At 47.1% G+C, this 22,030-nt stretch overlaps 1 protein-coding gene across 34 annotated transcripts in view; it reads right to left on the bottom strand.

Moving 5' to 3' along the window:
* The window catches only part of LOC147006619 (F-box/LRR-repeat protein 4-like), a 159,761-nt gene that overhangs the window by 92,866 nt on the left and 44,865 nt on the right, over window positions 1–22,030 (bottom strand). For 12 of the 34 annotated variants that reach the window (XR_015054703.1, XR_015054712.1, XR_015054710.1 and 9 more), the window contains exons 1-2: window positions 5,387–6,026; window positions 1,965–2,396 (exon numbers count right to left, since the gene is read on the bottom strand). The exons of 11 other annotated variants lie outside the window; for them this stretch is intronic. Coding sequence is in view for 10 of the 23 variants with exons in the window: in XM_085868343.1 (XP_085724469.1) it covers window positions 1,965–2,396; window positions 5,387–5,658 (704 nt within the window). In the remaining 13 variants the exon portion in view is untranslated. Of the gene's footprint in view, window positions 1–1,964; window positions 2,397–5,386; window positions 6,036–7,788; window positions 7,926–17,176; window positions 17,249–17,841; window positions 18,056–22,030 lie in introns of those variants that run through there. 11 more of the 34 variants (XR_015054713.1, XM_085868364.1, XM_085868354.1 and 8 more) reach the window with 5 other exon arrangements.

The raw sequence follows: 22,030 nt of genomic DNA, 5'->3' as shown, positions 1-22,030 counted from the left end.
CTTCAGGAGGGAAACGCTGTCTCAGACGTCGTTCCTCAATATTCCATCAATGCTCGATTGGGTTCAGATCTGGAGACTGAGAAAGCCATGACATGTGGATAACATCAGTGTCATGTTCATCAAACCATTGGTTGATCACACATGCTCTGTGGATGGGGGAATTGTTATCCTGTCCGCATCTGTGGCATCCATTCCAATGATTATTACGGTCCAGGGTCGATCCCAATGATTATCCCATAAGGGATGTGAGTCACCGTCCCCTCCTCCTTGACCTGAAACTTAACCCGATATTGCCGAGTCCCGGTCCAAACACCCAGACTATTTGAGATATATCATGGTGGGGTCTTCACTTCAACATATCAAGCCAACCAATACTGCACATCATGATCAGTAACACTCTCATTGTGGAGGATGGCCGTCACTACCCTCTGATGGTCAGAGAGGACTTCGACTGCCCATTCAGCCAGAGACCCCGTTGACCGAGCAGCAGTCCAACTCACCAAAAAGTCGGTAAGCCTTTCAGCTGAATGAGAGGGTACCTCAAATCCGCGGGCCAATGGGGAACAAAAAAAAATCCTGAGCCTTGAACTCCAGCAGGCCTAACAATTCCGTACTTGGTGGAACGGGTCCTGCTTTCTCAAACTTGAATCGGACGCAGTTATGGCACCTGCTCGCCCAGCCAGAGTCCTGAGGAGGGCAGGGACAACACTAGAAAAGAGGGGAGGGGGGGAGGGAGTGAGGTGGTGTCAAGGAAGCGTGAGGCGAACTTCCTTCCCGGTGGACAAGGCCTCCCAGACAGGAGGAAGGTTGGGGAAAAGTAGGAAGGGAAAGATGAACGAAAATACAAGACGAACCAGAGAAAAAGTAAAAGATAAACAAACAAGCCGGTAGGCGGACATGGGTAGTCGATCAAGTCGAATTTAGTAGTTTTTCAGCCGTTACGAGCCAACAAAAGCGTCCATAGCAACAGTTCTTTCTCACACATAACTAGGACATAACATGAACCTACCATACCAGTTTCATCTAGATCTGACTCACAGTTTCTGAGATATAACGAACGTCGTTGTTTTTATTGTTTTCGACCAGGGTTCATTCAAAGTCGATCTTCTCCGACAGTTTTCATGGGAGCGGGCTGAATTTTTTTTGTCAAGGAGGCTGAATGTGTTGCCTACAAACGATCATGGTTTGATTTTTGAATTTCGATATTTTAATTTTTTTTGAAAATTTCAAAGGCCCGTTGCTAGGCAACGGTGGTGTCCATAGCAACGGTTCTCATTTGCACACAACCAGGTCATGGTATGAACCTACCAACCAAGTTTCATCGAAATCGCCATTGTATCAACTGAAATCGCCATTTTAAATACTGATAATAAGGGAAGAACAAATCTGAACTTTTTTTTTTTTTCCGACGAGATCGACGACCCAACAGACAGACATAACGACGGAAAACCTGACAATAAGGGTAGATAGATCGATTACCCAACAGATGAGATCGGGAGAAAATAAAGAACGAAGAATAAATACAACAAGGCAAACAAGCTACTAAAAGGGGGACCAACTCATCACTGAGGTTTCTCCTCTTGCAGCCATGCCAGCCATAATTTTCAACAACCAGGCCGGTGCAGCATTTTACACATGACCCGAAGCATGCTGGGATGTCAGTTGCGTTATTAACACGTGGACCACACCTGTGTTTAAGCCGTTGCTTTCAATATACACTCATTAACCCAGGGGTTTCCAATATTTTGTCCACCACCTGAAGATCAAATGTTATAAAAACCAGGTAACAAATCCATTTTAACAACGAATATGTCAGTGAAATCCCATGATCATCATGTACGGCCCGTCAGAGGCTCAACATACTCCGAAAGCAAACGATAATTTGTCGTTTCATTCCTTTTGGATTCACGAGGATAAATACTTTAAAAACCGTTTGAGATTTAAACCAAAAGGGTCATTGGTACCTGCACACAGCAGAGTCTTCACCTTCATCGAGTGACATGGCCAGTATCCGAACCACATGTCCAGGGTGGTACGTCTCCAACACCAAGACCCCGGTCGGGAAGACGGGCTCGTCGAAAAGTAACTCGATGAAATCCTGGCTTTTAAACCACTCGGGATTCTTGGGACAACGTCCTGGTGTCCATCGGGACAAGCGGTCCCACCACGACCCACATGTTCCCGGCACGGGCACGTGCAGGAAGTCCTCGTAGAGGGAAAATATGTTCGGTGGACCCTCCACGTTGCTCATGGAATTGTATCCTCCATACTGGGAGCTCAGGTCAAGAACTTGGCTCACGTATTGGGACAGCTCAGGATGAGGAGGCTGCGGGAACAAACCTTCAGGGTCTTCCTGCAGTCTGGGTGCATGCCGTTGCCGTTGGTTTTTCCTGGTCCTGTTGAACAGGAAGTGCAGAGCAGGCTCAACATGCAAGTGTATTGCGTACTGCAGTCCACAAATCCACAATTGCGGAATGAAATCCACAATCGTGATCCAGTTCATGAAGATCACGTGGTCATTTCAAAATTGCACTTGTTATCAGAAACAAGAAACAATGGGAAAGATTAGAGTGAGGAAGTTTATTCCAAAGGCGGGAAAAAAGAGGAATGAAAGAGTGAAGATGAGCAGTGATTCGTGATTTTGGTGGTTTTACCAGAAGGGGGTTGTTGGAATGACCTTGAGCGCCCTGTGGAAATGTGGTGGGGACAAATCGCAGAGAGAGAGCAGGGGGGGGCGAGGCTGGAGAGGAGTCGGTAGAAGACAGAAAGACCACCGACCAACCTGCGGTGATTGAGTGAGAGGCCCAAAGACTCAGCTTCATTGCGGGAGATGCCGATGATCTTAAATGCCCTGGTTTCCACAGTGTGAAGCCGAGAAAGGTGGGAGGCAGGAGCACCAGCCCAGAGGGGAGAGCAGTACTCCATCAGGCTACGGACAAAAGCTTTATAAGTGGTCAGGAGCTCAAGAGGGCCGAGGAAGGACTTTGCACGACGGAGGATTCCCAGTCGGCGACTGGCTTTTGAGGCGAGGTTGGAAATGTGACTTTCCCAGGAAAGGTCATGGCAGATAGTGAGACCCAGAAGCTTGAAAGAAAAGACTTCTTCCAGAGGATTGTTGAGAAAGTGGATGGGGGGTTTTTCTAAATGGTCCTTTCGAAGAGACATCGTGAGAGTGTGAGATTTGTCTGGATTGAAAGACATGTTCCACGTGTTGGACCAGTTTGTGATTTTATCCAGATCTGCAGTGAGCGAAGAAGCTGCTGCTTGCCGGTCTGAGGGATGACAGATGGTACGGCAGAGGGTGGAGTCGTCGGCAAAGAGAAATAGAGGATTTTCCAGAGAGTCCGAGAGATCATTGATGAAAACCAGAAAAAGAACAGGGCCCAGAACTCTGTCTTGAGGAACTCCAGCCTGGACAGGAAGAGGGGATGAAAGAACTACATTTAGGGCCACACGTTGACTGTGACAGGAGAGGAAGTCTGCGAGCCATGAGTGGAGATGGCCTTGAATACCATGGGAAGAGAGTTTGGTGAGTAGTGCAGGGTGCCAGACTGTGTCAAAAGCACGTGATATGTCCAGGGATACGGCTCGGATTTCCTGTGTGGCATTGAGGACCTCCATCCATTGTTGGGAGAGCAGAAGCAGCATATCCAGTGAAGATTGACCTGGTCTGAAACCAAATTGATGATCGGAAATCAAGCCATTGGAGAAGAGGAAGGATTTCATGTCTGAAGCGATGATGGATTCCATCACCTTGCTGATGATTGGGAGAAGGCTGATTGGTCTGTAGTTACAGGGATCTGTTTTTGCACCTTTTTTATGCAGGGCAATGATGTAAGCACGTACAAAGCTTCCATCCTCAGCCTGATGCAGTAGTTCTCTCCCCTCAATGGTGGTACGTATGCCTCACATCTCGCTTGACTTCACGCTGTGGAAACCAAGGCTTTTAGGACAATTGGTATCTCCCCCAATAAAGCTGATTCTTTGGATCCCTCACTCTCTCAACGGAGGCAGGTCGGCCGTCTTCGGCAGAGAGAGAGAGAGAGAGAGAGAGAGAGAGAGAGAGAGAGAGAGAGAGAGAGAGAGAGAGAGAGAGAGAGAAAGAGAGAGAGAGAGAGAGATCTGCTTCTTCTCTCTTCTCCAACAGCTATCTCCTCACAGATTCTGTGTCGTATGCTGTGGACACTGAAGGGTAATCGACGAGGGAAAGTTCCGATAACTGTTCTTTCTGAGCAACCCCACAGACACTCACCTCTTTACATTTTACCTTCTCTGCACCTCATCTGCATTTCATTGCACCTCCTCCGACCACGCACCTGAGACACCCTCAGTTTTCCTCTCCTTCTCCCTCTCCTAAGTGAATGGGAAGCAGGGGCCAGTCATCCACACCAGGGACAAAAGAGTACCCTCTAGTACTTTCCTTCTTTCTGTCTCTGTCTCTCTCTCTGTCTCTCTCTCTGTCTCTCTCTCTGTCTCTCTCTCTCTCTCTCTCTCTCTCTCTGTGTCTCTCTCTCTGTGTCTCTCTCTTTCTCTCTCTCTCTCTCTCTCTCTCTCTCTCTCTCTCTCTCTCTCTCTCTCTCTCTCTCTCTCTCTCTCTCACACTGTCTCTCTCTCTCTCTCTCTGTCTCTCTCTCTCTCTCTCTCTGTTGCTCTCCAACTTTACTCGGAGTATGTTTCTGATGGTGCCTGTCTTAGTATTAGTAAAGAGTGTCAGTTCGTTGTATCAGGAGAATTCCACACTGTATCCTTTGTTCTGTCTTTGCAAATATTTCCCCTCCCTTGTTATCAAGGAAAAAACACATAAAATGTCATCGCCCCCGTTGTATTAGTAATTTTGCTGTCGGAGTTGAAGGGCGAGCCCATATTTATTTAAAACAAGTATGGGGCTGCCAGTCTCCCAATGGGCCATCTTTGATCAGATCGCAGAATAAAGTTTGGTACAAGTGTATTACATCGTGTGTTCTTGTTATGGAAAGTTTGAACAAAATCAGAGCATGAATGTGTGAGAAATGGTGGAGGACATGTTCGATCCAGGGTTTTATTGACTAAAATGGCCGACTCCCATTCGCCCTCCTCTCTCTATCACTCCCCTCCATCCCCTCTCCCTCCTCTTCTCCCCAACTTAATGTTTCCCTCAACAAAGTGACCGATTGTATTTGCTCGTGAAAAATATCATCAGCGAGAATGGATGGAGAGGAAGAAGAAGACGTGATCTGACTGAAAATCAGATGTGAGATCACCTCAGGATAATGATGGAGTGAATGGAGGAGAATGTTCGTGAAGAACAACATGACGTCATTTGTTTAAACACGTCAGCGAAGTGACGACGACTTCAGCTGCAACATCCGATATTTAAATTTCCCGCCCTGAAGAAACCCGTCCTCACCGGAACGAACGACGTCGACGCCGCCAACGTCCTCCAATTCGGTTCATTGTTGTTTGTCCAGAAAGGAAACTGAGGTGATGCTCAACGACCTGCAGGGTTGAGGTGAAGGAAGGAAAGACGAACACCTTGTGAGGCCTCCCTCCACCTGTATCAAGGCCGACTCGATCTTTTTTGGCAAACCTCGTGACCAGGAACACGTGATGAGAATTGGCTGTTGACTCCGCCCCCAACGTGCGGAAATGGCGGCTTGTGCTCGGTTCAGATGACGTCATCACGTTCTTTTATTAAATCACTGAAAAACCTTCTTTAATCTTGTCATTGCACATTTTACTTGTTTTGAAGCTTTCCTTGATCTAGATTTGCCACGTTTCCCGTATTAAATCGGTGTTGTGGTGATATCTGCAAACAAATGAAACCGATGAACTGGCCAGCTGGCCCATCGTGCCTGTGTGACATTTTACACTTTCACTCTTTTTACAATTGGATTTCTCACCAACCTGTCCTGCGATGGTTGAAATTGGATCGAGAATGTCGGGGAATGCCCCCGCCCGCCCCTCTGTGGGGGGCCTCCCGCATTCCCCTGCTCACTCCTTTCTTGGGGGCCTCCCGCACTCCCCTGCCAACTCCTTTCTTGGGGGCCTCCCGCACTCCCCTGCCCACTCCTTTCTTGGGGGCCTCCTGCACTCCCACCCTCTCTGTGGGGCCTCCCACACGGCCCCGCCCTCTGTGGAGGGCCTCCCACACACCCCCCACTCCTTTCTTGGGGTCCTCCCGCACTCCCACCCTATCTGCGTGGCCTCCCAAACGGCCCCGCCCACCCCTCTCTGGGGGGCCTCCCACACGGCCCCGCCCACCCCTCTCTGGGGGGCCTCCCACACTCCCCCGCCCACCCCTCTGTGGGGGGCCTCCTCCCGCACGGCCCCGCCCACCCCTTTCTGGGGGGCCTCCTGCACTCCCACCCTATCTGCGTGGCCTCCCGCAAGGCCCCGCCCACCCCTTTCTGGGGGGCCTCCCACACTCCCCCGCCCACCCCTCTCTGGGGGGCCTCCCACACTCCCCCGCCCAACCCTCTGTGGGGGTCTCCCACACAGCCCCATCCACCCCTCTGTGAGGGGCCTCCCTCAGGGTCAGTCCCACAGGTACGCCTGATTAGTTTCCGTGCCTTGGTACACAGCATAGTTAACTGAAACCGATACGCGCCACACATCGACATTCTGTTTGGATTTGCATATTCCAGGTGACGTCATAGTTTGTTCACGACGTCACGGGTTGTTCGTTCGTTCGAGTTTGTGTCTTGCACTCGAATTATTTGCATGATGTCGATTTTCTCATTGTTCATAGTTTAATTCTGTTTACTTCATGATTTTGTCCGCCCACCCCCCCCCCCCACGACAATGTGTGGGATGGGGAACATTAAAATGAGCTCCGACCGTCCGATCAACCGACCGTCCAACAAACCGAATGATCGTCTAACCAACTAACCGATTGTCCGACCTGCGAACCGACTGACCGACCAACCAACTGAACGTCCGAACAACCGACTGGCCAGCCAACCGTCTCAAGGAGATGGGGGATGGGCCAGGCATCTGCCCGGGAGATGGCCAGACGGTTGTCCCTGGAGTATCACGCGGGAAGTCGACGCAGAGACGCGCTGCTCCCATACCTGACCTTTCAAGAGTATGCGTAGAGCTATCTCCAGCAATCTGTGCAAATTACACACTGGCGAACCGTCCATTGGGGAATATTGGGCCTTTCGAGGAAAGAGTGGAGTTGTTCGAGGAAGACACACGGACAGATGTGACGCGTTTTTGGCGGCAAACCGGATTGATGAAGATCTGCGGGCGAGTTTATTTTTGGTCGTTGTGGGACCAGATGAGTTCAAGTTAGTGAAGAACTTGTGTGACCCAGCCCTGCCAACATGGAAAACCTTCGCTCAGCTGAAGGCCTTGTCAACAGAACATTCCACGACGAAACCGATCGTGATGGAGGAACGTGATACATTTTGGACCTCTTCCCAGGGAGGTCCGAAAATACTCGACGAACCTTGGACCATGGAGAAAATCAAACAAAGAGTGTTTGCATCTGTTGTCAAAATCTGTAGGGGTGAAAGGTGAAAGAATAACACTCCAAAAAGGGTGTTGTGAGTTTGGTAACATTGATTGGCACAAAGTTGATCAATTTGAACGTTTGGTGGATTCTATTGATCAATAAAAGTAATCCTTTCAGTTGATTTCTCATTAACAAAAAAATTAAACGTCATGATAACACTACACTTGAAGCTTTGGTTCTAATTAAGTTCAGCATTTGGACGATCATCACCGATATGACACAATCGGTTTCTCATGCATGGATCAGAGTGCTCCTCAGGTGTGTGCGGCTCTGAACGGGTCATGTGACCTCACTGGAAGCGAGTGTACTTGATGTAGACGTGTGGAAAGCGATGTTCCAGTTGGACGGCCATGTCCTCATCCACCGGGAAGCAGAAGGAAACGTCAAGGAAGCGCATATGCCCACAGGTATCGAGCAGGTGAAAAATCCCTCCAGTGGTCACGTGTGAAGCGCCTGCCACACGCACACAGATATAAGGACGAAATGATTCAATTTTGGTGAAGATCTGGAACCGGATACAAGAATTTTTTTTGAGTGGTTCTTCACCATTGAGAGATCGGGGGTCAAAACCGATATCTCAAAACGTTATATGGACGGAATCGGATGAAACTTGGTGGATGAGTTGTGGTGGTGACAAGAACAAGCCGATAAGATTTTGGTTCAGGTCCCAATGAAGATCCAGCCTATCAATGGACCACAAAACGTAAACGGTTCCGCCTGGAGGAGGTACACTCCCAAGTGCCATTCTCGTTTCTACTTGCAATTTTTATTTTCCTTCCACATCGAGCAACCTCTGTGACCCTCTTAGATCCATCCACATCAATTCTCATAATCTCCTCAATTACCATACCCAGTATGTCCAGCTTCTCCAGTAAAGGGCAGTGATTGGCGAGCGATTTGAGGTCAGTGTCATTGATGGAGTAGTTAGCCGTTAACACCAGTCGACGCAGTCTGGGCAGCTCTCGCACCATCTCACCGAGAACACCACCGCCTGCCCGCACATTCGTACAGAAGCCAAGGTCCAGGTCCTGTGTGGAGCAATTAAATCAACATAAGTATTGTGTGCAGTTTTTTTTAATTCCCATTCATTCAAGTCCCGTATTGTACAATTGGAGAGGAATTGGAGCCACTCGAGTGTTTCCAAAAAAATATAACTTGACAAAATAACATGACACAGTACGATACTGGAAGGAAGAAAGGAAAGGGGAGGGAAGGGGGTGTGATGAGAGGAGGAGAGTTGGTTGTTGAAAGTCACAAGATAAATGATGTATAAACTAGAAGGGCACTCGGTGGAGAGCATACCTCCGCCAAGCTGATCAGTTTACGTTTTGTATCCCATTGATAGTCCGGATATGGATTCGGACATGAACTGAAATTAATCGGCTTGTTCTTGTCAATCAACCAACTCATCCACCAAGTTTTGTCCGAATCCGCACAGAACTTTTTGAGATATCCTGCTTTATGTCGCTTTCGGCCCAATCTCTCAATGGCAAAGAATCACTCAAAAACTTCTCGGATCCAGAACCGGAGGTGGATCTTCACCAAAATCTAATCATTTTCTCGTGTGTCACACACCCAAGCTCTACACCAAATTTCGTCCGAATCCAGCCACAACTTTTTGAGATATTTTGTTCACAAAGAAACAAGCAAACAGACAGACAGACCGACAGGGATGAAAACAGAACCATCATCCACCTTCGGTGGTGGAGGTAATGAAAATGTTACGCTGGTAAATGATTGCTTGTGTGTGTGTAAAAAAATAATAATTTGTTGATATTTCCAATCTGTCTCAGTTTGTTGGTCCTTTGTTGGTTGGACAACCTTTGTTGGTCCGACACACTGTGCAAGTTTAGTTTCACGGGAAGTTGTACCCCAACTGATTTGCTCGATTCGCGGGTGCTGCACCTTCCTGCTCCGCTCAGAAGATCACCAGGTGTGGTGCCGAGAGTGTGGCCTCTAGTTCGGTTGCCGTGCCAAAAGAAAGGTATCGCGGAAACAGAGAAGCATAAACCTGCAAAGCCGGCAGTTTAAATTAAGCGGCTATGGGTGTGTAAGAACTGCAGCCCATTGGATGACGGAGTTACCTGTGGTCGGCGGCCTCAAGACCGGGTGTTGGGGAGCAACTCGAGTGCTCCCCTCGTGGTGAGCCCAGAACCCCAGGCCGGAACAACAACAATGAGAGTAGTTGTGTCGGGTGCCAGACAACACTCGTGCTAATGACGATGCCATCCGACGCCGCCTGTTCCGATGACGATGCCGTCTTACTCCGCCCATTGCGGTGACGATGCTCTCCTATTCTATCATTTTTATCAAACTATATTTCTCAAGGCGAGTTTGTCCCAAGAACTGCCACTCATAACTGCGAACAGTTGTTTCCACATGGACGCTTCCAAAAATGTGAGCCATGAGGAATGAAGTTTGATCAGTTTGACGTCATAGTTCCCGAGGTTTGCTGGCCATATTTGATGGAAGGAAAACGTTTAAAAATGTATTTCTCTGGAACCACTTTACTCATTGAAGCAAAACTTTAGATATATCCATCACCCATGGGGAAAAAGGTGTGATCACAATGACATCAAAGGTCACATGGTTTGTCAACAATATTGGATTGAAGGAAAACGTTTCAAAATGATTTTCTCTGAAACCACTTGACCGATCACATTTTAGTTATCAAACTTTTATCATGTCCTCGGGACTCAATGATGCATCTAAAGTTTTGCATCAGTTGGTTCAGTGGTTTCACAGAAGAAGATTTTTAAACCTTTTAACTTCAATCAAATATCGCCGCACCAACATGTGAACTAAGACGTTTTTGCTCTCAAACCTTAACTACCATGGTTCGTCGATAATATTGTTACGGATTTCAGAATCTGGTCTGATGAATGCATCCACACACCCAGGTCCTCAGAAAGTTATTTCCTAAAATGCATGTTCAGATTAGCCCCATCCCCATGTCTAATGGGATCTCAAATGTGATGCGTTGAGAAGGGTAAAGAATAGATCCCCTCTGTTGTGGGAAGCTTATTTCTTCACAACGAATACGATCACACACATTTCTTTCGCGAGCTCTGACGCCCACCCATATTTTTCCTGAGCAACGTTTTTGCACGTATTTCTTTCGCGAGCGCCAACGCCTGCCTTTTTTGAAAGCGCACGGGTCGTCATTGTAACCGTGCGCAAGTGGGGCGGGGTGAGCTTGGGGCGGACTCTGCAAGCCGAGAAGTAAGCGCGAGAAGCGAGCAAGAAGCGGGTGTAAGCGCGCAAATAAGGAGAAGAGAAGCGAGCAAGAAGTGAGCAAGCGAGCGTGTGGTGCATGTGTGGGTGTGAGCAGCGCCAACAACGAGTGAGGCATGGGTCGGTCACCGACGGACCGTGTGGGTCAATGGACGTCACCAGTTTCATGAAGTGTGAGGAGCTGCCCGTGTCGCCGCACCAGGGTCTAAACCCACAACAGACGATCTCGGTGCCCTCCCAGATGTCGACTGGCATTCAAGGCTGTCCGCGAGAGGGTGCACGGCAAGGCTGGGTGCTAGCGACGGACGTGACACGCACGCACACATTTCAGGATGTTTTCACTTAATGGACAACTTCTCTCTGTTGAGCGAGACGACCCTTCTCCCCCCCCCCCTCCGAATGATCTGCTGGGTACCCTTGTCTGTGTTTAGCTGCAAGTCAACCCTCGATAAGCATCTGCTCTTTGTCTCTTTCCTAGCATTTTGATTGGTTTTGCTTTGAAATTTATTCATTTTTTTACCTCATAAAATAAAAAGTTATTTTCATTTAATTATTTTATTATTAATAAATTATTTATTGATTTCCAACCTGTCCTTTCCTTCCATTGATCCGGCATTGTCTGAACCTCGATAGACTGGGAGGTAATTTCCACTGATTTGACCAAATACTCGGCACGCACCAGCGGTTAAAACGCTCGGCCGCCCAAATTAAAATCTAATCGAGATAACATTGGTGCTTTGCCGAGGGCGCGCTCCCAGCTCAGGTAACCACGTGACCTCCAGTTAAACGGAATAATTAAACGGTGGACACTGGAATTCATGGTTAATAACTGGGTGGCGTTCGTGGTTCTAAAACAACCCACTGTACCACAACGTTCATAGTGAGCGGTGGCCCCAGGTCCGGCTCTTCCTAGGACAACTGGGGATGAATACCCCTGAGTGACAAGCCGGTGTCTCGGTACCCGTGGCCACAAAAATATATATAAAGTTTCTCGTCGATCTGTATGTAAGGCGGGTTCGGAGAAGAAGATTGTTTAAGAATTTGATTTTTTCAATTTAAAATGACAGACTGACCATGTGACCTTTGACATCATCTATCTATAATTCCAGCAATCTGTGTGTGTGTGTGTGTGTCTTTGTGTGTGTGTCTTTGTGTGTGTGTGTCTGTGTGTGTGTGTGTGTGTGTGTGTGTGTGTGTGTGTGTGTGTGTGTGTGTGTGTGTGTGTGTGTGTGTCTGTGACCACTGTTTTTCTCGAGAACTGCTGGTCCGATCTAATTGAAACTTGCCAGGTATATTGCTGGGGCCCTGTGGATGTGCCTTTTCAAGGTTTGATATTAATCGGACAAGTGCTTCCCAAGTTATGGCCATTTATTTACCAAACCAATCACAAGACACGTTGTTGCGTGGGCGTGGCCGATGGGGAAGGGAAGCTCAGCCGCGTTCCCCATTACGGGTTACAACGTACGGGCTTCCGGATAATGATGACTTCGTGTATTCTAATAATTTCTCGATTTCTTATGTGCATTTATAGATAAACACAATGCCCCAAGTTATGATCGTTTTCATATTAGATGGTGCATAAATATCGGTAACATCAGAGTGCTGGTATGCTCCAAACCAGGAAGTAAATTTTTTTTTCTCTCTCTTCTCTTCTCTTTTGTTTTTCCTTGCCACGACATTGCGAAAAGGTAAAATACGTTGGCGCGAATTGAATAATTGGGTATTAAAACTAAATTGCGAATAATCGTAACTGCGAATAATATGCGAACTTCCGAGCCACGCACATACGGGCACGCAAGAGCGAAGAAACGGCCTGTGTGGTTGTTGTTTGTTGCTCGCGGTTTGAATATTTATTCATTAAAAATTTTTTTTATTTTTTTATGGGCACGTACTAGTCTGTCTATAATTCCAGCAATGTGTGTGTGTGTGTGTGTGTGTGTGTGTGTGTGTGTGTGTGTGTGTGTGTGTGTGTGTGTGTGTGTGTGTGTGTGTGTGTGTGTGTGTGTGTGTGTGTGTGTGTGTCTGTGACCGCTGTTTCTCGACAATCTCGCTTTCCCAGGAAAGATCATGGCAGATAGTGAGACCCAGAAGCTTGAATGAAAGGACTTCTTCCAGAGGATTGTTGAGAAAGTATATGGGGGGCCGGGGGTGAGGTCCAAACGGCCAATCTGAGGGATGACAGATGGTACGGCAGAAGGTGGAGTCAACAGCAAAGAGAAAAAGAGGATTTCCCAGAGAATCTGAGAGATCATTGATGACAAGCAGAAAAAGAACAGGGCCCAGAATGCTGCCTTGAGGAACTCCAGCCTGGATAGGAAGAGGGGATGAGAGAACTCCACTTAGGGCCAGACGTTGGCTGCAACAGGAGAGGAAGTCTGCGAGCCATGAGTGAAGATGGCCTTGGATACCATACAAAGGGAGTTTGGTGAGCAGAGCAGGGTGCCAGACCGTGTCAAAAGCACGCAATATGTCTCGGGATATGGCTCTGATTTCATGTCCGGCATTGAGGACCTCCATCCATCGCTGTGAGCGCAGAAGCAGCATATCCAGGGCAGAGTGACTTGGTCTGAAACCAAATTGATGATTGGAAATCAAGCCATTGGAGAAGAGTAAGGATTCAATGTCTGAAGCAATGATGGATAACATGACCTTGCTGATGATTGAGAGAAGGCTGATTGGTCTGCAGTTGCAGGGATCTATTTTTGCACCTTTTTATGCAGAGCGGTAATGTTTGCTGATTTCCAAGCAGATGGCAGTGGCCTTGAGCACATGAGAGGGTGAATAGAAGAGAGAGGGTGAGTAAGAGCAGAGGAGCAGATTTTTAGGACACGTGGACTGATGCCGTCTGGACCGGTTGCAGAATCTGAATCGAGGTATGACAGCAAACTCTCCACCTTGTCAGGAGAAAAGGACAAAGAGTCCAGGGACAGGTGGGTGCAACTGGGTAAGGTGGGTACAGAAAGCGATGGGTTTCGGACACAGGATGTCAATGCAAACACCAAGTTTAGGCATTCAGTCTTCTCACGCGCAGTGTCAGCAGTGCCGCCATTTGAGGTAAGGGAGGGGATGTAGGGGGAACATATCCCAGAAACAGTTTTGATTCGATGCCACCACGATTTGGAGGAGGGAGAGAAGTTTGAGAGTTCAGCCTTGAGATGAGAAAGATGTTGTTTTTTGGCTCTCCTAAGGGTAGACACACACTTGTTCTGAGATTTATGGAAGGAACCGAGATTACCCTCAGTTGGTTACCTTTCCATGAAGCAAAGGCAAGTTGTTTCAGGACAACTGTCTCGCCACAAGCTTCAGTGAACCATGGGCGGAAGGAAGGGTTGGAAAACTTAAGACGAGAGGGGCTAAATCTGTGCATGAGGGAGAGCAAGTTTCTTTGAAAGAATTCTGAGGACGAGTTAATGTTGGCGATGAAAGTAGCAATGGGAGACCAGTCTAGAAGTTTGATCAATGCTTGGAGACCCTGCCAGTCAGCCTGAGTGAAATGCCAGACTCGACGGTGCTGAGTTTGTTCTCTGATAACAGCCAGAGAGATGTCCACTTTGAAAAGCACGTGGCCAGAAGAATCGATTGTAACAGAGGAAGAGCAGCAGATATTTTCAGAGAAATTTGTCAAAATCAGATCCAGAAGAGATGGAGTACCATTAGTTGAGATAGGGGTCGGGAAGTTGACCGATTGAGTCAGTCCCAATGAGTCGCAGAAGTTTTTTGCGAAAGTGCCATGACAGGTAAGAGAAGTACCCACACCGAGCCAACTGGAATGATGACAATTGAAGTCACCACATATGAGGAAAAGAGAGTTCGGATGAGAAGATAGAAGTTGGTTCATGTTTTCGGATAGTGAGGTGTAAATGGAGTCATCACTTGTTTGGTGGATGGTACAGTACACATAAAACATGAGGTGGGAGTGGAGGGAAGCTGTAGTCAGAGGTATTAATGGGGGTGTGTGGGAGAGAGGGCAGTGCATGGAGAGTGAGGAATGGAGTTTTTGATGAAGAGAGCAACTCCTCCACCAGGATGAGGCTCAGGTCTGTCATACTGCAAGAGGGAGTGAACAGGGAGAGATATAAGGGAGTCAGAGACATCTTGAAGGAGGAAAGTTTCTGTTTGGTAGATTATGTCTGGTTTGGCACTGGCAACTTGGATGGAAAGATCTGTGAAGTGAAGTTTTGAGTGAAGGCCCCGGATATTTGAGCTCCACACTGTTAATGAAGAGGGAGGGGAGTGCGGAGGGTAGGAAAAAGGAGGAGGGGGGGTAAGGAGAGTTGTTGAAAGTGTGGGGAATTGCAGACGAGCTTGGGGAGGGGGCCGGATGAGGAGGAGAAAAGGCTCTGTGGTACTGGGTTGAGGTAAAGTGGAGAGTCATAAGAGAGGGGGAAGAAGGAAGTTGAGGATTTGAGGAGGTGGAGTGATGAGATGGAGGAGAGAGGGCAGGGGAAGAAGGCAGCTTTGTGAATGTGAGTGGAGGGACAAATTTAAGAAGAGGGAATGAGGGGGAGATTAGAGAGAGAAGGGTGAGAGGGAAAATTGGAGGGGGAAGAGTGTGATGGTTGCTTTGAGAGGGAGGGTGAGATGGGTGAATTGGTCAACTTGATGGGCACCCATGGTCGTTTGGACGCCAGTCGAGTCCGTCGGCCTTGCAGCGAACCTCAACAAGCAGGCTCCAAATGAGAGAATGGCCACCTGAGCAAGCCAGCTAAGCTAACGGTCGGAGGTATGTCGCAAGGCCCAATATTGTAAGTATATGCGACGAATATCATTTTGAAACACAACTTGCCATTGCTGCAGGTGCTGCACAGAAAATGTACATTCTTTCAGAGAAAAGGTGAAAACAGACAACATTGTTCTTGTTTCAATGGAGGAAAAAATAAAAGTTCAAAAGCTTCCAACTTCACTCATCTTGTGATACAAATTATATTTGATGTGATAATGACCGATCTTCATCATTTCGTGTGAAACTAAATTTCTTTGTCCCAAATATACCGCTTTCTCCTAATTCAACAACAGAAACTTTCAAGCATTGTATTTGTGTTTCTCCCTGGCCGAGGTACCTCGATATCCTTACAACGGGATGTCAGGTGTGCCAATCCGACCTCAGTCAGCCAACGGGATCCCCACATATCGAGCGAGCGAAGCTGTTGGCAGTTTGAAGCCAGACTGAGTAACACTGTGTTGGGATGTTTCACCTGAGGATCGAAAGATGAGGAACATGCATCGTAACACCCATTGCTGTACATTGCTTTTAAACTCAAACAAATCTCCAACAAATATATCATCAGCGGCAGTGTCCGATAAGCATGCAGTCATCGTCTCCTTTCTTATTTCAGGCACGAGCTTTGATTGAAATTTAATTCCTTCAGTATCCCGAAGCTTTTTGAAAAAACAGGCGGGAATTGTAATCGGCTCTGTATGTCTGTCCGTCCGTCCGTCACACTATCTCCTCCTCAACAGATGGGCAGAAATTCACCAAACTTGGTAGTTGTGATCACCACATGGCAAGAATGGGCAAGAACAATCATTTTCGTCATGTCCCCTGCGGTGGGATCAACAACCAAATGAATAAAACCAATGTCACCCGCAGGGTGACCCGTATCTTGCCAAAAGGTGACCACGTGTGACTTCTTTAAGGTCACACTGAGGTGAACAGAGCTGCTATCCACCAGGAGCGACTCCTTGAGGAATATCTGCCTACGAGAGATTCCGATGAGAATCGTTCTTCAGTCACCATTAAAAATATGTGTTTGCCTCATAACGTCACAAAATGACGTCATAATGTCTCAAGCTTGACATATCTAGAAAGCACTCATCGAGGTGTTCAATTTGAGGTACTACACGATATGGTTCCTAAAACTTGAAAATTTGACCTTGGGGTCAAATATGTTTGACGTAAGGCGCTAACCATGAAGGTCAAGGCCAATCGCCACCAAAAACTAATCAGCTGAGCGCCACACCATATACAACATTCCCATAAAGTTTGGAGACGATTCGATTTAAATCGAACTCAAAAAATAAGGGTTTCGTCGACTCCCCTGATTTGCGACAAAGTGACCTTGACCTTTGACCTTTGACCTTCAAAATTTTATGCGCTGAAAGGGACCTCTCTCGGCCTCTGATATGCGAAGTTACAAAAATTTCCAATGATAACTGTGCTCTGCAGAATTTTTTATACGTGATTACAAACAAAAAAAAAAAAACATACAAGCTGACTCACATATCTTGCAAAAACTTCGTTTTGGCAAGATAAAAATGTAAATTTTAACATGTTTAATCACAACCACACAAAGACTGTGTTCTTATTTACGTGACGAGGAAACAAAATATCAACAAATCAGATGAACTCATCCCAAGCTGTAAGTAAATCAGGTTGTCTTCACAATCATAAAGGACTATCGTTTGACTTTAAAACACCTCTGCGGTGGAACAAAGAGATGTACATACCTCAGAACAGAATCCGAGGTTGAGATCCCTCAACTCCGTGCACTTGGAAGTGATCGACAAGAGACTCTCTGTCTGAAACAAGATGGGAGTACGATGTCATCCTTGAACCCTGGTAAAATAATCCCCTTCACATCCACGGAGCACAATGAGAGAGAGAAAGACATTTCGGTGGCTTATTCCAGAATTCAACGCTTCGTGTCGTTGAAAGATCTAAGAACCAGTCCGATGATCTTAAAACCATTGTGGAACCGCGCCAGCAGAGGGTAATGCATGATGGAGGTGACGTTAAGCTTGCAATCTCCTTTGTAATCTCATGGAGATTCAAAAAAATCTTACAGGCAGTGGACCATGTAGATTAAAGAAGGGCACTAACAAGGCCACATCGATCTTGCCGAGTTCAATGGGCGATGGAAGGAAAGTAAACGGGAAATGTATGAAATTCCTGCTTCAAATGTTCGTTGTATTTAATATGGTTTCACGTTTCTCATTCGGTTTGTGTTGAACTTTAAATTCACTTGCTTGGGAGGCAAAGAAAGTGGGGGGGGGGGGTCTCGATTTAACATTGCCATAAAAAAATCAAGATTTACTGACAATGGTTATATAAATGACAAAGCTGCGAGAGAGAGAGAGAGAGAAAACGAACATAAACTACGTAAAGAGCTTACATTGATACGCGTTCGGTACAGGACGAGGCGTTGTAGCCTATGCAGGGAAGAGAGCTGCCTGAATTCTCCAGGTGGTATTCCGTCACATGACGACAGATCCAGGTCACGAAGGTTTGGGCAGAGCATGGCAACAGATTCCAAGGATTTCTTTGTTATCCAATGGCAGTTTGCCAGCTCCAGGTGCAGTAGGTGCTCAGACCACTCACCCAGGAACCTAAAAAAGTACCGCAGGAAGACATTGGGATCGTGTTTTAAACAAAGCCATGAGAGACAAGACGAACTTAAAAACCAACTTTCATCGACACACATTTGCTGCTGTGGTGGAAAATTTATTTTTGAATCTTAGCTCAATGGATTTTTTTGTTTGGCTGTTGCCAAATTAAGCCTCATGATTGATTTAAACTTCACAAACAAAGGCTTTTATCCCATAAAATAAACATATTGGCGAAAACTGAGATGACAGACAATGATTGATTAAAAAGTTCATCAAACACATGATAATTATATTGGTCTATGAGGGTCGGGGGGGGAGGGGGGGACTGCCTCGGAGAAGTTGCAGAGCATTAAGATATGTGGTTTGACCGTTTCAACTTTCCCTGGGAAGGGGGAAAAAGAGCCCATTGCCACATTTTTGAGTCCACACCCGGTGATCTTATCAAACGAACCAGAGATAGATTGTATATAAGAGGGTTTTGGAATGTGGAATTTCAGTGTGGTTGGGCAGCTCTCCACTGTGTTGGTTGAGCCGTCACATCACCTCCACATGTGTGTGCTCCTTTGAATAAACCGTGTATTCGAAAATCCTCTTTGACTCTCTTCATACTCGGCCGAAGAAAAGAGTCTTCACACATATAAGGTCCATGAGGACATAATTGATACAGCTCTGTGTTCTTATTGCGACTTAAACTCATAGATAACAACATACTTTCGCTTTTAAATGCTCGTAAAGGTTTAAAGTCTATTTCAAAGCATTGTAATTAAATAAGTCGTTTTGTCACCATGTATGGAGTTGTTCACCATGAAGGATCATGGGTAAAATGATCCAACCCAGAGTTTGGGTAACGTCCTTGAAAAGAGGAAGCAGCCCACACATTTGCCTTCGCACGATTACAACATATTGTTGCGAATCTGGAAGCCATGAGCACACAGACATTCAGGTTCCTATAGATTAGTTATCTCGGTAAGTACGTGTTTAATAGATAGCCCTTTCCCTAGTCTAATGGGTAATTAAATGTCCCTGCGCTGTGATTTATTATAATAGTCAGGTTTTCTTTCAGTTCATTTTTACACCACCGCCAGCGCCACCGACATTACCGCCGACCACACCGCATCGCCTGCATTCGCTTCCTCCACCTGGCCAATCGCGGGGTTTGCCGTCCGTTTTGGCGAATGAGAGGAATGCGAGCGAGGGCACATGCGCAGAAGGTCCTCCCGTGAGAAGAAGGTGGAGCTCGGGGAGTGGCCACGCGGCGGCCCTCGACCAATCGAGATGAAGTGGTAGGCGGAGCCACGAAACTTCCCTGCTGGAGACTCCGCCCAGAGGGATGGGAGCGCCCCGCCCACCGCACGCCTGTCCAATGGTGAGCGGACAAGGAGTCGAACGATGTTTCCTGTCCAATGGGAGAGCGAACGGGGAGGAGACAAGCGTTCGACTGAGTGGGAGGGGGATGGATAAAAGGGTCCTGAGATTTATCGGGGTCGGCTCTCTTGAAGTTGCTCTGATACAGTTCTGTCCTCTCCTCCTGCTTCTTCGCTTCCCGGCTCATCACTTTCGCCTCTCCGGCGACCGACCTCGTCCCGGCTCCAGAGCCTACGTCTCATCCCTTTGCACCTGGCTAGTACGGCGACACCAGCCCCAAGAGAAGGGGACGTTCAGCCACGCTACGCGGCCAGGTGGCCTGGCTCTCACGGCCGGACTGTCCTCCTCGGCTGGAGAGCCGCAATAAAGACCCAGGAGGGTCCATTTCTGTCTGTGTGTGTGTGTGTGTGTGTCCGTGGGCCCGTCTGATAAGTAGTGAACTGTTAGGTGCTTTTGCCTGTATATTATTTGCCTTGCTTGATATTCGGTATAGCTCTCCTCTTGCTTGCTCCCCTCGTCCGCCATCATTGGTAAATAAATATACTCAATTGTTTAAATGTACTCAGCTCGTCATGTCATTTCTCCATTGACTGGGTGTGTCGTGCGTGTGGGAAAGTGAGCAGTCATTGCCGCAAAAACGGAGTAACCGGATAATCGGGCCGGCGGAATTCGGCGATTATAAAATCGCTCGGCATCGCACACGGAACGGGCTCGCTTAAGCGGCTCGCTTCCAAACAAGTTCCGTCGAGGGTGAAATACCCCGGTAGCTGGATCACGTGGGTACTTCGGTAAATTGAAGTTGGCAATCGACCCTACCCCACGTGGTCTACCCATTGGCGTATTTCGGTCCAAAATAACCAGGACCCACCGACCTCGGACTTCTCTGGGCCGGCGATCTGCAATTCCGGGCGATCAAGCCGAGGCGGCCCCACTTCTCCATCGAGGGTCGTGCTCGTGGCGACGCGCCGGCGAAACTACAACAATATACCGCCCAAAGGATGAGGGAGCCCCTTTGTCCTGTGAATCGAACTGCTTGCTTGCAATCAAACCACAATTGAGTGAGAGATGAATTCCCATGCTTGCACATGGAGACCGGTGTTCCCATGCTCGCACACAAACCACATATGGTGTTCTACGAATTAAAAAGCTGAGGAATATTGAGTGATGTGTAGTTTTGTCAAGATAATATCTACTGTTGTTTGTCCGACCCATGCCCCCTCTTTCCCCCTTTCCATGCAAATAATTTTGCTCGAAAAAGTTAGGGTTGTGAACAATCTCTGAGAGAAGTTCACAACACCTCATCTTGGTGTTGCTCTGTGAATTTGTTTCTTCCCGTGTGCACCTGAATAAATGGTTCAACTCTCATTGTGACTGGAGTGATTCCAATGGAGGTTCGAGTAATTCCACCACAGGACAATACCGGGCTTTGTCACCTCTTCAAGGATGGAAGCTGCCCACAAATTATCTGGGGGATAAAGATCCCGATTGAAGACACGACTTTATTGAAAATCTTTGGTTGATATGCTGCACCCTCGATGTCGTGGAAATAATTTGACGAAAGGAGATATTTAAATTATTTTTTTTTCACATTCCAACAAATGAGAATGATTAGATTCGCTGATGATCGGATGTGAAAGGCACGGGTTGCAGGGTGTTTCACAATCTTTCTTCTTCCATAATAATAAATCTCACTGTGTGTGTGTGTGTGTGTGTGTGTGTGTGTGTGTGTGTGTGTGTGTGTGTGTGTGTGTGTGTGTGTGTGTGTGTGTGTGTGTGTGTGTATTCCAGTTCGTCAGTGTGTTCGTCAGTGTGTGTGTCCTCCATGACTTCAAAACCATGAAACCTACCAACCTGATACTTTGCATGCACATTTAGGGAACTCGAAGGGAGTGCATGGGTGATCAAAGGTTGTTTGGTTTAATTAAGACACCACTTTTGAAAATAATTAATTGCCTTATATAATTATATCCTTCATCAGGCACCTCCTCGGCTACCTCGCACTCCCTCACTGGGGTGTTAATTCTCTATTTTTTGGTCTGCTCAACAATGCCTTGACTTGGAACAGGCCGCAATGGTTTCTCAACGATAAAGCGATATTTTTTCACTTTCCTCACTCATATCATCGAATGCCGCCTGATCATCATACTGACAAATCACTGGATACATTGTAATGATTATAAACACACCAGCGTTCGTCGCTTTATTTCATTTCCACATCTGCCATAACCTCAACATTGGTCAATCTGAGCCAAATTTCAAAATTTAAATTCAGGAATTCAACTTATCAGCAGTGCAGGGCTTCTCAGCAGCCGACGACTGAAAAAAGTGTTCATTTATCCAGTTCGGACATTGTTTGATATTCTCGGCGTCTCGGAGTACATGTATGTTTAAATTACCGATCCCCGACACGTATGGAAATACCCATACAAAAAAGAGGGCTAGGCCAATCCCTACGAAATTTTGCAAACTTACTTGGAGTTCCCAGGGTCAGGTCAGAGGAAGAACCCCTCGTACCCCTGCAAAGATATTGTGTGTGTGTGAGTGTGTGTGTGTGTGTGTGTGTGTGTGTGTGTGTGTGTGTGTGTGTGTGTGTGTGTGTGTGTGTACGTC

This window comes from Eptatretus burgeri, unplaced genomic scaffold, assembly GCF_056783735.1.
Source record: "Eptatretus burgeri isolate ZD-2024b unplaced genomic scaffold, Ebu_testis_v1 Ebu_testis_scaffold_3160, whole genome shotgun sequence".
Classification (NCBI taxonomy): domain Eukaryota; kingdom Metazoa; phylum Chordata; class Myxini; order Myxiniformes; family Myxinidae; genus Eptatretus; species Eptatretus burgeri.
Note: the sequence above shows the minus strand (reverse complement) of the source record. Positions and strands in the feature narration are given on the sequence as shown.